This window comes from Lissotriton helveticus, chromosome 5_1, assembly GCF_964261635.1.
Source record: "Lissotriton helveticus chromosome 5_1, aLisHel1.1, whole genome shotgun sequence".
NCBI classification, from domain to species: domain Eukaryota; kingdom Metazoa; phylum Chordata; class Amphibia; order Caudata; family Salamandridae; genus Lissotriton; species Lissotriton helveticus.
This window is the reverse complement of record NC_136065.1, coordinates 1,942,847,281-1,942,864,882: the sequence shown is the minus strand read 5'-3', so window position 1 is coordinate 1,942,864,882 and position 17,602 is coordinate 1,942,847,281. Positions and strand designations below refer to the sequence as shown.

Here is a 17,602-nt window from a genome sequence, read left to right as displayed (position 1 = left end):
GCAGCTCCAGCACCGAAGATCAGCCCCCCAGCATCTCCACGATCGGCGTGGGGCCCTTCTGCTTTTTGCTGCTCACCGCGTTGTCTGGCTACTAGCCCGCTGGCTTGTGGCCTTCTGAACGACGCCCGACGACATCACTGCTGCTGGTCTGGTTGCTCCAGACTGGCCCTTGCTCCCTTCCAGAAGAGGAGCACCCCGGACCCTCCTGGTCCACTCAAGACGCCATTTTGAGTCCACCGCGTGGGCTTGAATTAGCCAAGGCTTGTTGCCCAATCCTGGGTAACTTCGACGCCGACAGCTTCATCCATCGTGGGACAGCTCGCCTCTCCATCCTGGTCGCCGACAACGCCTCCTGGTCTGTGAGATCTGCAGAGCCAGCGTCGCCCACTCACCTAGTCGAGGTGACTACCATCCGGTGCCCTCCTGGTGCCCACTGACTACTGGCTAGTAGTCACGAACTTGGTCCCCTCTGCTTTCAGGTGTCATCCATCTTCCAGATCCAGGCTTGGATCAACTCGAACTATCTTCACTGGTCGCCTGCCAGCATCTTTTCTTCCAGGCTCCTGGTCCGGCAACGAGGATTCCCAACGTCTTTTGAGACCTATGCAGCTGCAGCCCCTGGGCTAGGTAACTTCGGCATTTCGGTGCCCCAGCATAGCCTCACTATCCAAGGGTCAGGATCCACTGTCATTTTCTCCCTACCAGGTCGGGTTCGCCCGTGAACACTAACTTTAGCGTTACTAGCTTCCATAGACTTTGTCCCGCATCCCGCGTGAGAGTGCACACTCTGCACCCGAGTCCCCTAGGCCTCCTAGAAGTAATCTAACGATTCCCTAGTCAAGTCCTAGCGATTCCAAAGCCTATTAGTACTGTACTTACCTGCTAGTAATTTCGCATCCCACTTTTAGAGTATATGGTCTTTCGTGCCCCTCGGGCATTTGTATATACTGTGCTAACTTAAGTATTTTCGTAAGAGTTTTGTTGTGTGCCTAGCACCCTGTCCTCATAAAGAGTACAGGGCTGTTGTGATTCTAATAAATACATTGTTTATTTTCATAACACTTGTGTGGTGTCCTTTCACTGGGTGTTCAAGGGGTAATGTGATGGTAAAACAGCTGGCTTAACACGCCCTCTAGAGTCTTAGCCTTAGACTGCTCGTATCCATGCTACTAGGATAGCTGGTCTATAAGGTTGACTTACAACCAATCATCAATAAGGGTTGTTTGGACTGATATATAGTGATCACTAGAATAGTGAACACTGCACATCAGGCCAACTTCTCACATGCTCCATACAATGAATCAGGTTGTTGAGCATCTAAATTATTAAAAGAATCTTATGATACTTATTTCTGCATCTACACTGTGGTGTAGATAAGATCCTTTTCTACACCAGGGTTTCTATGGCTGGTGGTGGAAACAGATGCTCAAGGATGAAGAAAAAACATAAGGAGCACAGTGAAAAACACAGGCCTGGGCAACTGTACATATGACAAGGAAGATGAAGGGCCCTGACCATATATGGAAGGGGAAGAAAGACAGAGGACTCTTATCCATAAGCAAAACTGAGCATAGGTCGGGCAATAAAAATGGAAAGCTGGAGTTCTAACCTTCCTCACACAGGAATTCTAAAATGCAGGTCAGGTGGTCCCCAGACATAAATCAGTAGAATAAACACTCTGAAAATGAGATACCAAACGCCTGAGGTATACTCTGATACAGACGTGCCCAATTGAGGTCTACTGGTACATAGGGTCAAGTCTCTCTTAGTGAGCCAGGAATTGGGACAGACGAGTGCTTTGTCCAAAGTTTTGTGTTAGTGTACAAACAAACTGACTTATTAAGCGTGAAACAATGTGATTTCCTACTGAGAGTGGCTTCAAAGCGGACTAGAAAGCCCTCCTACATCTCTGCAATATATGTCAGAGAAGACACCATAGTAGCATTTTTTCTTATTTTTACAATTTTAGTCCTACACACACCCCTAGTGATACAGCTATTCTCAAAAGAAAGAAGCCCTCTGAGCCACATCACAAATGGTTGACGTTAAGTAATTTGTCATTTTTTTCTCATGGCAACATAGTGCTTGAGAAAGTGGGACGACGCAGGCCAATGGACCTTTCATACATATCATTATGACCTAAAGGTCTGTTTTTCAATGACGTACCTAGGTAAGGTGCCCCTATTTACTCCTACAGAGAAACAAAACCGATTACAGGGTTTCCATCCTAGATTCAGAAGAGCTGGATCCATGCTACATTATTAAGATGTCAACTAAATAATGGAACTTGTTTATATAGTAAGCCGTCATCCAAAATATAGGGCATGGTTCTATCACGCCTAGACCTACGTAGGACACCTCTGATATAGAATGAAGCATGCTTGTAATTATTCCTCCCCCTAATACAATCCTTCCACCATCACTGCTTTTTCTGACTGCTCACCTCATTTTCTGAAGAACTGGCTGACAGGAACACCTCACAGGCATCAAAAAACTCTGTGTGAGAATCCGACAAGGACACAGAGCTCTGGTTGGACAGCTGTGGCTCCAATTCCTGCTTGTCTGGGCTCAGTGAATCTGGCTGTAAGCAAGAGAAAATAAAACGCAAAGGTCAGGCTGGAGCACAGTTTCATTAGTTCTGTATTTATAAAACACAACTATCAACAGTAGAACAGAGAGACAGAACTAAAGAGGAAGGGAAATGGAGTGATGACAAGTTAAGTCAAGAGAGAGCACAATGTGATTTAGCTGTTCTAAAGGATCTTCCTCCAGTAGGGTGGGGTGTAATAAAGCAACTGGAACTCTGATCTATAGGATCTGGATGGGGTGTAATAAGAAATCATGTAGTTGCCCAAGGTTAGGACCAATGTAATAAAAGATTCAGTGAAGCAGGCAGAGAGTCTCAAAAGCAATCCACTGTTTGATGGGAGCTAAAGAATGACATGCGGTGCCTCTGGAATGTGATCCAATTTCTGCAGCACCATATTGAAGAGTCTTTGCAGCCTAGCAGCACATCTCTGTAGTTCAGACAATGGAAGATGGTAGAGCTGATCACCATGGCCCAGGGTTTATGCGGCGAAAAGGATTTAAAAAAAGAAAGCAAGTGGCCCCTGTTTTTTTGATCTAAGCACTGCATGAGAGATCTTGATCAGTCTACAAAACTGGGCAAAGTTACTAAAAGAGGTCAGCCAGAAGGACCTACTATAAAATGAGGGAGTACCTCCAGTTGTCAAAATCTCAGTCTTTATCGTCGTTGAACTTGATAAAAATAGCCAACATACAGTTCTGTACTGCTAACAGTCTTTGAGAGGTAATGGTATCCAAGGCCGAGTTATTAAACTTAAGGAGGATCTGAGTGTGATCGACATACAACAGTACCTGAAATCCAAGCCTTCGGATCATCCTACCTAGAGACAGAATAATTATATATTTATATTGAAAATAATAGGGGATTGTTGAGGGAATCTGCAGCCCAATAACCAGTCTTTAGAGTAGAAATCAGTCTGGAAGAATACGAGTGCATCCTGAAAATGAAATGAACTGGCCCAGTGCCTGTGAGGCAAACCCCCTTTAAAAGGTGGACTAAAAAGGTGTGCTCTAACACATCAAAGGCTGCAGAAAAAGTTTGCTTCAGGGGCCTGTAGGGGAGCCCAGGTCACAAATGTTACAGAGGGAGTCGAGTGGTCTCAGTGCTGTGGCCCACGCAAAATCCTAGTTCATCAAAGTGTCCACCAGAGTAAAACCCTACGAGCATTCACTACCGACCAACATCCAGAACATGCATAATAGAACAACGCAATAGGAGAAGTTAAAAACAGCACATCACCAAACACACACCCATGATGGAGGGGTTAAACCACAACACCACAAGCACAAACCCAATTGCTGAAAGAAAATCAGACAGCATCACTCGGCCACCACAACTGTGACTAAAGGAGGAAATCATAGACTAACATGGGCATAAATAATCAAACTGCAGAATGAAGAAATTAGAGTGCATCACTACCTCACTTACACACAACTTTTGACTGAGTGGGGAATCGGAGGGCAACAAACACAAGCCACAACAGGATAAGGAAATCAAATAGCAGCACAGACTTACCTCTTCACATGTGTTCGAACAAGAAATAAGACCGCAACAAGCACAAAGAGCAACACCTGCACACACATTCAGTATATTCAGAATGAAGCAAGCCATCAGATTGCAGCACTGCCACACCAATACACAAATGGAACTGAATGAGGACATCCCTGCACTGTCCCATTTATACTGCGACTAAATGAGGAATTAGACAGCAATACAGACCCACTAAACAACGAACACCACTGAGCCCCCACACACAAGTACTTGGGCTTAAGGATGGTCTTATTAATCTTGGATTCCACTGAACCACACTCGCCCACCCCCAAGTAGCCAGATGCCCCATCAAGTTGCCAAACCTCATGGTTTAAAGATGCAAATGATTCAACTGTGGTATCAGATGAGATGGAGACGGTGTGCATCCTCCGATGTCGTTCCTGAGGGTCCGTGACCTCCAAAATCACCTGACAGAAAGAAGTACAGGAGAAAGCGGTTGTGCGTTGATGGGTACATGCATAAGGAGACCATCACCAGGTCTATCGCTCCCGATGACAGCTATGTCTGAAGCAATCGCGGGCCTCAAGAGAGGAACATGCATGGCATGTTGGAACATTATAGCTTTTATTGAACCAGTGCATACAGCCTAAGAGTGTATTCATGACCTTATATCTTGTCTTTTTTTGGTAACTTTGCAATGTGCAGGAATGCTGGTAGCTTACTTGTACTCTCTATTAACATGTGACCAAGTAGAAAATGATCAAAATTCGAATTGCGCAGCTTGATAATAGGTAGCTAAATGAGGTAATGCAAGTCCCCCCTGCTCTACATCCAATTGTAAAATGGATAGCTTAATCCAAGGTTTTTTCTTTGCCCAAACAAATTCCCGAATCACCTTATCTAATTCATTAAAATATGAATTTGGTACTTTTAGAGGAAGATTTAAAAACAAAAATATCAGCAAGGGAAGTAACGACATCTTTATCAAAGAGACTCGGCCTATTATCATCAAAGGTAGAAGTGAACATCTTTCTAGCAGATTTTTTATTTCATCAAATGTTCTACCATAATTCAGAAGAAAAAGTTGAAGGAAGTCCACTAAGACTTACAGGCCCAAATATCTAATAGGTGAGAGAGGCGGAAATGTTATCCCTTCCAGAGGCTCTATTCCCAAGCATTAAATAGGAGTACCTCCTTTTTTGCCAGATTCACCCTATAACAACCCCCCTCCCTCAACTCTGTAAACACCTGGATTTCTCCTAGCACCCTCTGGATATTTAACTTCTCTGGGTTCAGGTATAGGATCAAATTGTCTGCAAACAGCTTGAGTTTTGTCATTCCTACTAGGGAACCTTGAATTAATACATTAGAGCAATTTTTTTATCGTTAGTGGCTCGATAAAGAGTAAAAATAAAAGTGGGGGAAAGAGGGCATCCCTGCCTAGTACCCTGACTTTTTGCCACTTCTCCCGCCTCCTCAGAGTTTATAATTATTTTTGCGATAGCTCCCCTATAAATTCTTTCTAGCATCTCAGTCAGGTGGCATGGAAAGCCAAACTCCCCCAATATAAAGAAGAGGGCCTACCAGTCCACCAGATCCCCAATAAATTCTTTCTAGCATCTCGATCAGGTGGCATGGAAAGCCAAACTTCCCCAAGATAAAGAAGAGGGCCTACCAGTACACCAGATAAAACGTCTTTTCTGCGTCCATCATGAAAATGGCTGCACTATCCTTCCTAGCACAAAAGTAGTCGATGGCCAGGATCAGATAAAAAGTCTTTGCAGCCATCGATCTTTCAGGCAGAAACCCCGATTGGGCCGCATGTATCAGGTATTGCGTACAGCCCGAGATCCTATTTGCCCAGAGTTTTATAAAGAGCTTGTAGTCTACATTTAGTAGACTTATTGGGCGGTAAGAGCTGGGTCTTTCTGGTCCTTATCCTTCTTTCAAATAGAGATCATAACTGACTCCTTAAATCTTTCTGACACCGACACTCCAGCCTTAATTTGATTATACAGAAATACCAAAAACGGGGCAAGTTAGTCTAAAAACAATTTATAAACTTTGCGTTTGCCATTTTATTTATGATTTTACTTAATTCTGCTGTTGTAATTGGTTCACTCAGCAACATTCAGTCCTCCTCACGGACTGTAGGTAGCTGGACTGCCACAAAGTAGTCCGCAAGAGGCTGAGGGCTAACTATCTAGACATAGGCAATGTTTTGTTTGTCTACCCATAGCGGTAGCCAGATCTTTAATAGTGCAGAATTGGAGATCTCAGAAAATCCTGACATTGGGCCAGTGGCTACTTAAGCTGGATCGGACCTATCAATATAAAGAGGCCTACGCGAAGAGGAAAGGGGCGCTGCGGAGATTTCAGCTGACCTGGGAGGGCTATGCTGAGACCACGCAAGCAAACGATACTACGTAACTCACCTGATTTTTGTATAAATTCAATATCAATGGTCATGAACCTCTGCATGTTTTCAAAACAGGCTAAATGTGGGGAGTTCGCAGGAGAGAGCTTACGGTGTAGAAGCAAACTAATTATGAAGCACTTCTCTTCAAAGATGTTGCCTGGAATCCTATAGGGCCTCGAAGTTAGGGGTTACATGTTATGACGGAGCTGCTATCTAGGATGCTGGTTTTGTACACCATGTAAAATAGAATATGAACTTGCGCTTTTTATTATAGTACGTTTTAAATATGAGGCTGGATACTTTACAGGTTTAATTTTTTTTTGTATACCTTGCTCATCATATTTATCAGGTAAAATGGATTTTGAATTTGTCCTATTCATTGTCTATTTTAATATGAGATTGGAGATTTCGTAAATTTGATGTTTCATGTACCTTGGTTATTATGCCTGCTATTTTAAGCTCAATAAGAAAAAAGAAAAAAAGGTGGCACATTCAGACTTTAGGGAGCCTCAATGAGTGCCAAACAAGATCCCGATCAATGAGACACAGGTTTCAAATTTCATACATGTTACGGATAACAACCATAAATCAATAAACAGTTTAACCAACAGGTGTTCCTGGTGCAGATATAGTGCAAGTGCAATAGTCAATAAACAGCAATGTGCTCAGAAATTATATACAGATAGCAATGGTGACATGGACACACATGAATACATCACTCAGACATGTATCAGTTCAGGATTTCAGGGTAAGGGCTTCAGGGAACAAGTGGGTGGGGAATTTAGGACTTCTAACGTTTCCAAGCATCTGCATTCTTAAAACTGGTGCCTACAGAACAGGTTGAGCATCAGAACACATTAGAACACCAAAACACAATGGCAGGTGCACTCACAGATAGAACTGTGTTTTAGAAGTATCCGACCACTATTTGTTAGAAAGATAGATCATATTCTATTATTTTTTGCCAGAACTGCCTTCAGCTGACTTTATTATCTGATCGCCTCTACGTCCTGCATGTTTCTTACACTACCATTCTGCAGACTCTCATATTCTGTCCTTGGCTTCTCCATGGCGTGCTCATCACTACTAATTCTTGCTTACAGCTTCTACTTCTGGGCAAACACTTCTATTTCACGTCTGTCACACCTCATTCCTTCTAGTTCTGGGCCTCTTGTAACATGATTATTCACCTCTGACGTGCTGTTGACACCACTTCCTGTGTGCATGCTGGAGAGCCGCTGAAGGAGTTCCAGCTCCTGTCGCATCTCTCGCAGGCGATCCCGTTCTGAAGTTAGAGCAGAGACTACCCCACCAAGTGACCCATGCACTAAAGGGAGAAAGTAGAGAAGTCAAAGGGGCACCACCATGATCACAGCCATATCTGACAAATAATGGGGCCACAGTAGTGATCTCTGCCATCTGTGGTGCCTGCATCACTTCACACACCATGTGATGTCAAATTAATATCCCACAGCAACTCTCACAACCACCAAATCCCATGGTCACCAATAAAACTCACATTTCACACAACACATACATCCCACTTTGGACCAAGACCCCCCCTAACTTGGTCTTCTTTAAAACAAATAGCCCCCTCACTCATCCTTGGGCTCACACCCCTCTCCTCCTCTCAGGACTATGAACATACCCTACTACCCCTCTAAATCCACAGATCATCCTTCACTCTGCCGCTAAGTGCCTGCACCCCTCTCATTAATGAGGACCCACACTTCTTCCGGTCACTCGTTCACTGCCCTCATCTTGTAAGCTCTATTACCTGTATTCTTCTACATGAACGAGTACTTCATACTACAGGTGAAGAATCACATCCTGCCGCTAATTCTCTAGTCACCTGATCTAGCCTTTAGGGCTCCTGTCTCACTTAAAATTCTTAAACCATCCCGTTCCTCTTTTTAAGACCCACATTCAGCTCACAAAATTGCAGTGCCTATCTGAAATAAAAGCCACAAGCTGCACCCAAGAACCCTATGCCACACACCCTTATTCCCCATAAAGAAGCACAATGCTCTCAAGACACTCGCCTTAAGACTCCCTTCATCCAATGGCCCACAGTCTCTTGCAAACCGCTAGAAATTGTTTGTACACTTTATGAGGTGCAACGACGAAATAAAAAATTGTCTACTTTGATTAAATATTGTTACACACACATCCGTCCCTTACCCCCACAGTTTCACACTCTTCATTACAGAATCCGTTCAAAGGGAGTCCCTGCCTTACCAGTCTGTGCTAGGCTCCAGAAGTTCTTCTGCAACTGAGCATACTCAGGGGGCGCACTGAAGGCTGCAGGAGTGTGATTGGAATCCAGGTACCGTGAGAGGTTGGGGACGGAACCATGCAGACGGCCAACCTGAGAAGAGCGAAACAATGTAGGAAATGAGGGTTATTCCTGGCTTGCACCACCAACCTTGTCCTTATCAAACAGGCACCATGAGGCCACCCTAAGCCTAACACTTTTTGGCAGCACAAATGCCCAGAGCACGTATCACAGTTTTTTTTGGCTCTTCCCTTTTGAAATCCCAAGTCTACCAGGAATTCCCAACTATTTCCCATGATCCAACGAAAAGCTGCAGGTCCCTGGTCAACACCTGAAAAATCTGATTTGTAAAATGTGTGGCCATGCGTACCTAGACTTTTCCATGTAGACGTGAGCAGTGTGCTCAGTGGCAGTATTCTAAGCTCACTGAGCTACCTAAAATAAATAGGCACAAGTCTGCGGACCTAAACAGGGGTACAAACTTTCACTACTGCATATCCTCTATCCGTACTGTATATCCTCTACTGTAACTGTGATCTGTAAGCAAGAGCCCAAACATTGGGCTAGGCACTTCAGCATCTCACCCATGCACTCAGTGTATCCTATCGAACAAGTTACTAGTTTCGGGTTGCATCTAACTGCATATTCCTCACCTAAGAATATTAGCAAACTTTGACTGCATACTGGCCAACAAGTGATGCAGAAAAGCCACATTTAAGTGCCACCCCATGCACCCCTTGTATCAGTTTCTTGTCTTTTCCCTAATGCGGCCTGAGACGCGGAAATGAATAATTGTTGATAGTGTGCTAACTACTAATTTGGGACTTTTTTTTTTGATAACCAATTTTAATGATTTTAGGTTGCAACAAGAATAACAGCGCCATTCAGGAGTACAATGTAAAAGACAAAGCAAAGACACAAACATCTCACATTGGCATGTTGAGGCAGACGTACATTAGGACGATACCGGCATACCCTCTCCAGGTCTAGACCGTACATCAATCCCCTTTAGTCCTCTATCACTCCGACCCATTTGCCCCACATTCAACAAAACTTCTTGGGACAACCTCTAGCCACATATAGAGGCCGCTCCTGTGCGGCACACCAGTTCACTCCCCTGCGCCAGCGCGCCAACGTAGGTGCAGTAGTGTTCAGCCAGTGAGCTGCAATGTACCTCTTGGCCACCGCCAGCGCTGTATTAGGAAAGAGCTTCTCAGCCCTGGCGCCATCCAGCCCCTCGGTGATGCCCAGAATAAAGTGCAGAGGGTCTAGGGGGACCTCCCAGCCCAGGACCTCAGTGAGTTCTCCGGTCACGGATTTCCAATACCTCTGAATTGCAGGACAAAGCCATCTTACTTCCATTGGACAATCATTGATTATGGTTCTTTCTTATGCAACTGTCCCTGAATATGCTATCATTCCTGCTTTTACTCCTACCTGTTGTCGATTTTGCATTTATGTCCTTCCTCCCATCCTATTGTAAAGCGCTCCGATATCCCTCGGGATCTTGTTCGCGGTATATAAAACTTTATAAATAATTAAATAAATACCATGTGATAAAAATCTGCCTGGGGGTGAAGGTAGCGGGGACAGGATGCATCAGACCGTAGCCCCACGCGGTGCAGGCGCAGCGGTGTAAGATAGGCAGTGTGTAGGAAGTATATTTGGACTAGTCTAAGACTTGTTGAGACTGTGATTATTTTGGAAGCCAATAAGGTGTCTCTCCAGTCAGCGTCCTCCAGGGCCCCAAGCCAACCCTCCCACTTGTCCTGGGGTCGAGATAGGGAGTTGGGGGGTGTAGTTTGTAAGAGCGATAGATGCGGGAGATTCCTCCCTTCCCCAGGTTGCCAGTAATGACCTGAGCTTTGGGGTAAAAGCGGAGGGCATGGCGTAGCTGCAGATATCTAAAGAACTGGGAAGAGTGGCGGGCCTGTAAGTCCTGCAAAGAGCGTAGGTGGGTCCCACTCTAGACATCACCCAGTAGGCAAATCCCAAAAAGATCCCAGGGTCAGAATCCCGAAAGAGAAGCAACATCCCAGAGTCTGGTGCCACATCACAAGGGGGTATACTGGATCAATTTACCAGACCAGCGGGTATGGCGCAGGGAGGCCTGTCAGGCCAGGAGTACTCAGATTGAGACCTCAGGAAGAGCTTGGGAAACAGCGTTTCTGTATAGCATCCCTTGGAAATTAGAAAAACCAAGGGTGTGCAGTTCCAGACGGTACGCCGGGTCGGACCAGCCGCCATTAAACCAATCGTGTACAGTAAGGAGCCGAGTCGCTAAATAATAAAGATATAGGCTCATCATCCAAGACCTCCGTCAAAGGGCGGGATCAGGCATCGGGCCAGGGCCAGCCTGGGCCTCCGCCCTCCCCATAAAAACTTGGTGGCCAAACTGTCCATCTCACGAAAACAAGATCTGGAGAAAGAGAGGTGAGTATTCTGGAGCATGTATAGAAATCTAGGTAAAATCATCATTTTAAATAGGGCTTTTCTACCCAGAGGGTTCAGTGGTAGGGTTCGCCATTTTAGGAGGTCAGCGCGGACTCGCTTAACCAGCGGGGTGATAAGTGACCAGGCGAGGTCGGGGAGAAGGGTGGGACTCTCCACAAAATGGGGAGTTGGGAGGGCAGTGAGGAATCTGCAGTTTGTTAAAGTATCCACCAGAAAGAGCATTACTGAAGGTAAGTAACTTGCTCTTCTGGTTGATAGCAGATTCCTAATCTTAGACCAGATACCAAAGCATGACCTCAACAAGGTAGAGGGTATGTGGAGTGGGCTCAGTCCAAAATGTCTTGTAGAACTGAGTGGTTGAAGAGCCCTTCCCGCCGGACCGGACTGTCAAGGTAGTAGTGCTTCGCGAACAAATGTGTCCACAATGAAGGCTGGCAGATATAAAGGACAGACACCTCTTGCGCTAATGCACTGCTAGTGTCCTTGGTGGAAGGGCTTGGAGACCTTCTTGGGGCTGCTTCTTGACAGATGCGTAGCAGATCTTAATGCAGAGTACTATCCACCTCAACAAGATACTCTTGTGCATAGACTTCCCTTTTGTTTCTCTGGAAAAAAATCGCCCATAAAGATGATCGCCCACTTAATGGTCCTTGGTTCGATCCACGTAAAAACTTAAATCCCTTTTGGGGTCCAACCAGTGGAGCCTCTCCACCTCTTTTTTGTGGTCAGGAGTAGCAAAGAACACTGGTAGAGAGACTGACTGGCCAATGTGAAAGAGATTCAAAACTTTCAGTAAGAAGGCCGCCGATTCTTCAGTTCCAATTTGTCTACAAAGAAAGTGGTGTACGGCGGTAGCACTGAAAGGCCTGCAGTTCGCTCATGTGATGAGCTGATGTAATCGGAAGAAATAAGACAGTATTCAAGGTCAGGAGATGCAGCAAGCAACTATGCATGGGCTTGAAAGGCATACATACTAGGAATGGGAAGACAACGTAAAGGTCCTACTGAGGCATCACAATCAGTTTAGGAGGAAACGTGTCAAACCTATAAAAAACTTCATCACAACAGGTGATTTAAACAAGGACAGTCGGTCTGGCAAACACAAAGGCTATACAAATAACGTTTTACAATGCCCCCTGAAAGGCCTTGCTGGACTAAAAAGAAAACATACAGATGGACATGTCCAACAGCATAGGTGGTTTTCATTGAGGAGAGTCTGGTGGAGAGGCTGCTGAGACAAGAGGGTCTCCAAAAGTGGTAGCCTGATTAGAGGAAAGATGATCATGCTCCGGAGTTCCGGCTATCAAACACTCCTGGCCCAATCCAGGGACTCTAGGATGACTTTGGCCCTTTCATTCTTGATCTTCTTCAGAACCAGGGTCAGGAGAGGTAGTGACAGGAAGGCATACAGGCGAACCATGTTCCATTCCAGCCGGACAAGCGTTCTTGCGGGATCGCCAACATGCAAAATTGTCAAAACTGCAGGTTATTTACAGTGGCAAAAAGATCTGATCAGGGCTCTCTACACTAATCAAATACACCCTGTGCCACCTCAGGATATAGATGTCACTTATGAGCTATCAGACAAGGTCTGCTCAGTTTGTCACTTCTGGCATTCAGGACCCTACTAGCTAGTTGGCGACCAGGAAGTTCAAGCCACCTCCCAAGGTGCAAACCATTTTGGCACAGGATCCCACACCGCCGTGCATGTTGCAGTACCACACGGCGGTGGATTTGTCCATGAGAACATGCATTAGCGTCCCCTTGATGGATGGCAAAAAAGCACAAGTAAGGCGATGTGGAGCTTGCCCTCCACTGGAGACCAGAGGTCTCTGATCTCCAGCTCCCCCATGTAACACCATCAACCCAAAAGCAATGTGTTCATCACCAAAGTCAGCTTTGAGAGGGGAATGGAGTGCCTGCTGAAGGATTGTGATTGGTCAGCCACAACTGCAGAGCTTGGGCCTGGATAGTGGGACTTTAAATTTTACTGCAGGAACTGAATGCGATACCTGATGTAGTTGACTAGGAAGATGCACAAGGCCACCATCACCAAGACCCAGAATCAAACCTGCAACATCACTAGCTTTCTTTAATAGTGCTCCAGACTCATTACAAAGGAGGATAAGCTCTGAACTCCACTATGTCCAGAATCACCACAATGAATGGAAGCCTCTTTGACAGAATCAGGTAGAACTTTGGTTTGTTTATGGTAACCTCAATGATGTCAGGAATTCCACAGGCATCCAAAGGTGGTCATGGCTGGCTGCAGTAAAGTCCTTTATAAGCCAGTCATCGAGGTATGTGAATACAGGAAAATCCCATGCCTGAAAATGGCCAGTGACCACCACCATGACTAACACCTGAGAGGCACTGGTGAGACCAAAGAAAAGCATGTCAAACTTAAAATGCTCCTAGCCCACCTAGAACTGCAAATAATGCTTGTGAGACAACATGAGTACAAAGGGGCCTTTTATGTCCCAAAACAACATCCTGTCTCCCAGGTCCAGGCAGAAAGGATCTGTGCAAAAGTGAGCATTTTGAAGTTGCCCTTTCACAGGAAGGCATTCAGAGGTCGGAGGTCCACAATATGCCTGAGGCCCCGTCCTTTTTCGGGTTGAGGAAATAGCAGTAATAACATAGCCTTTCTCCAAACCAGTTACCTGCTGTATTTAACCATTCAACAGCAACAGGTGTACATCCTTCAGCAGGATGGACAGATGCTCTTCCAAAATTCTTTCTGGTGTGGGAGGAATATTGGACAGGGAGGAAAGAAAAGGTAAGACATAGCCTGTCTGAATAATCTGCTAAACCAATCAATAGGACATGATCACCAATTGGGGAGGACGTACTAAGTCCTGCCACCCATCTGCTGGGTTTGAGTCACTGAAGAAAAACTAAAGTGGTTTGTTCGCCGTCATAGGAAAGAAAGAGGAGTGGGAGGACTGGTGCCCCGGCTAGCCTATATGTAATCTATCGGTTCAATGTCTGCGGCCTCGATAGGATTGGGCTGTCTGCTGCATTATCGGCTAGGAAGGCTGTCTCGGTCTATATGCCAGCCCCATTGGATGCCCTTTAAAATTTGCAGAACTGGTGGGGAAATTGCCTTGCAGGGGTAAACAGCTCCAAGGAACTTGTTATAGCTCTGCTATCTTTAAAGGGTTTCAAAGCGGAGTTTACCAGAGGCGAAGCAATCCAAGAGCATATCCATTTATCCATTAGCAATGCCTGTACTTTGCTGGAAAATCTGGTTCATCTTATCTAGGCAGGTCTACGAGGCTCAATACTGGCAATACAGTGTGTAGTTCCATGCTTGCGTCCTGCCAGTCATGGATCATCTGAGCCCAAGAGGCCCTAAGGTCCTCCAGGGCTACAGGGAAGATCTTACTGGCAGTGTCTGTAAGCCCATGGGTTTATCAGCCCAACAGACAGACGGTGTTTTACGGATCAAAGTTTCAAGCTGGCAGAAGAAAACATACATTTGTCAAAGTCATCAATCCGTTTGGATTCTCTAGCCGTAGAATTGGTCAGAAATGAATTCGGATTCACCTTACTGAATGAGGCCCGTAAGATGAGACTGCAGGATGGGGAGCTCGGTGAGAAAATCTGGGCCAGCAAGTGCCAGCCTATATCACCTGGCAACTACCTGCTAACAGGTGGGCAAGAACGTGATTCGACCAGGTAGCCATCATAGTATCTATGAAGGCATCATTAAATGGGAACAAAGGATCAGATGTTGCTAGCCCAGACAGCAATTTCTGTCAAAACATTTGTTTTAATCCCAGAGGAGGACAGCTGTAAATCATCAGCCCTCCAGACCATAACTGAAAATAAGGCACTTTCTTCCACTAGTGACTCATGCGGCGAGTCAAACTCTGCGTCAGGGGAAGTATCTCTTTGGTGATACCATTCCCTAGCACAAGAGTCATTTGTACATATCACCAAAAGACTGACATGGTGGGGAGCAGAGCTCCAGATCCGCGTTGGAAGGCAAAGAAAGAAAGTAAGTGATATCAGCGTGCAGAGGTGGCGCTTGCATGTGGCTCCGTCCAGTCACTTCCATGGTGGTAGGGAGTCAGCATGGAACCGCACGCAGAAGCTGTGCTACAACTCTCTGGATCCAATGCGACACCTGGGCCATGTCCTAAAGGGAGGAATCTGTGGTTAGAAGCATCAGCCGAAAGTTGTATTAAATGTGTACTGAAAAAGCCTTCCTAATGAAGAAGTAACTTAGTTAGATGTTCATATTTAGTAACACTAGTAAGTGCTGAAAAGAGGTCTGAGCTTTAAAGTCATGCATCAGAGGCAAGAACTCTAATCACCTTCTAAAGCAACCATTGACTATTGCCCCACAGCTATCGCTGCAAAGTCAAAGAAACTGAGGGAGTATTGGTTAATATTTGAATGTCTCAGTATCAAGAGTACTAGCCCTTAAGAACTGACCATACCCAAAAATAATACTTCTCACCACCATCACGTGCCATAAGACCTGGAGAAAATATCTGACACCTACAGTGCCAACCAAATGGAGATTAAGAAACCACATCACAACTGCAGACAAAGATCAGAAGTCATTCACAACACTAACCATGGCATTCAGAGAGCTAGTTTTACCATTGCGCTAACCATGGCTATGAATGAGAGTATGAAAGCCACACCACCAATTATTCACCCCTATGGATAGCATGTCAGATACTCCTCTCTACATTGCATATTTCAATCCACTGCCTTCTGATCCTATTGAGCCCTTTTCTTGCCTTCCCACCCTGGTATCATCTTGGGTATCTTTTGTTCACCACTCCGTGCCTGGTTCCTCTTTCCTCACACAGTATCACCACCTTACCCAACCATCCTTCACACACTCAATCCTACCACTCTCCCTCAGCCCTCGTTAAACCCTTCCCGACACCCTCATGCCACTCACCCTGCCAATAGTGTCATCTTTGGCAAAACTCTGAGTGCACCAGATCTTTGTTGAGCGTTTTCCTTTCTTGGGTTTGTCTGTCATGGAAAACTAAAATAAACAAAGGAGACTGAATGAGAGGAGCCTAAAATGCCCCCACCCTCACCAAACATGGCTGACCTCATTACATGTTCTTTGATTTGGTCCTTAACACCCCCTTCACCAATATCAATATGGCAGACCTTAGAAAATGCCCATAATTCACTTGAATAAAGAAGCAGCTCCAAACAGCCATCCACACCACAAGGCATGAAAAGTTTTCTGTTCAATATGCAGTTCAGTCAATCCATTTATGTTTGTCAGGGCATTGGCAGTCTGGTGACATATAGCACCTTGTTAGTACCTGGAGACAGGACTAACCAGCCTGTGCTTGACTAAGATGTAATTCATATAGGACACACACCTCTGGGTGGTACTCACCTGATTGTGACAAACCGTGATAATGGAGTCAGAGGGGTTGCAGATCAGGTATCAACCACATCAGCTCAGAGATGCAGCCATTCGAGGAACCTGAGAGCAGTGCTCACAGACTATTAGGAGATGCTACAGCCACTCCAAGCAACTGAGTGGTGCTCACCGACTGCAAACATTGCTGTAGCCACTTCAGGTTCCAAAATGTGGCACTCACAGACAGTATGTACAGAGGTACTACAGCCACTCCAGACACCAGAGTGGTGCTTACAGACTGTGTGGTACTTTGAGCTGCAGCAACTTCATGCACTCCATAGTGGAACTCATCCACAGTTCAAACAGAAAAACTGAAGCCACTCCAGGTACCGGTCCAGAGAAGCAACCACTCTAGTCAACCAACAGTGGAAGTCACCTTTTGGTCTGTTGCAGACTCAGCTCAACCATCCCCCAACTTTTATGCCTGAAAGGTGGCACACACCTGACTGTGGCTGACCGAAATGACAGGGGCTGAGGGGATTCGGTGGAGCCCTTCCAGGTTCTGTAGGAGATGGCTGAGCTCCAACAACTTTCGCTGGCAATCAAAAAGCTCTGCATAAGACAAGAGGGAGAAAAGGAGGTAAGAGGAAAATTTAAAATAGGTGGAAAAAGGGCAAGAGGGAAAAGAAAGGTTAAGAGCACAGGTTGGAGGTGAAAATGAAAGAAACGAGGTGGAAAGAGAAAAAAAGAGATAGAACACAATTTATAAACAAGCTGGCACATATTTTTCAAAATAGTTTGTAAAATTAACTGCAGCATTGTGAAACATGAAGCACTGTAGATAATGCAGAATGGAAAGAAAATCAAACAAGAAAATCAGGCATAAACATAGGACAAGGTAATAATGTAGATATGTGCAAGAAGTAGGAAGAAGAAAGTGATGAGAAATAAAAAGAGAATTAGGGAGAGCATAGCAGTAAGCATTACAACAGAAAAAGTTAGGGGGAAGATAAAGGGAAGCCTGTA

General features: G+C 45.3%; 1 protein-coding gene across 2 annotated transcripts in view; it reads right to left on the bottom strand.

Annotated features, from left to right (window-relative positions):
• The window catches only part of OSBPL7 (oxysterol binding protein like 7), a 281,900-nt gene that overhangs the window by 135,915 nt on the left and 128,383 nt on the right, over nt 1-17,602 (bottom strand). For both annotated transcript variants that reach the window (XM_078645591.1, XM_078645590.1), the window contains 6 exons: nt 17,079-17,188; nt 16,151-16,240; nt 8,736-8,865; nt 7,688-7,824; nt 4,441-4,545; nt 2,444-2,581 (listed from right to left, as the gene is read on the bottom strand). In XM_078645591.1, coding sequence (XP_078501717.1) covers nt 2,444-2,581; nt 4,441-4,545; nt 7,688-7,824; nt 8,736-8,865; nt 16,151-16,240; nt 17,079-17,188 — 710 coding nt within the window. The remainder of the gene's footprint in view (nt 1-2,443; nt 2,582-4,440; nt 4,546-7,687; nt 7,825-8,735; nt 8,866-16,150; nt 16,241-17,078; nt 17,189-17,602) is intronic.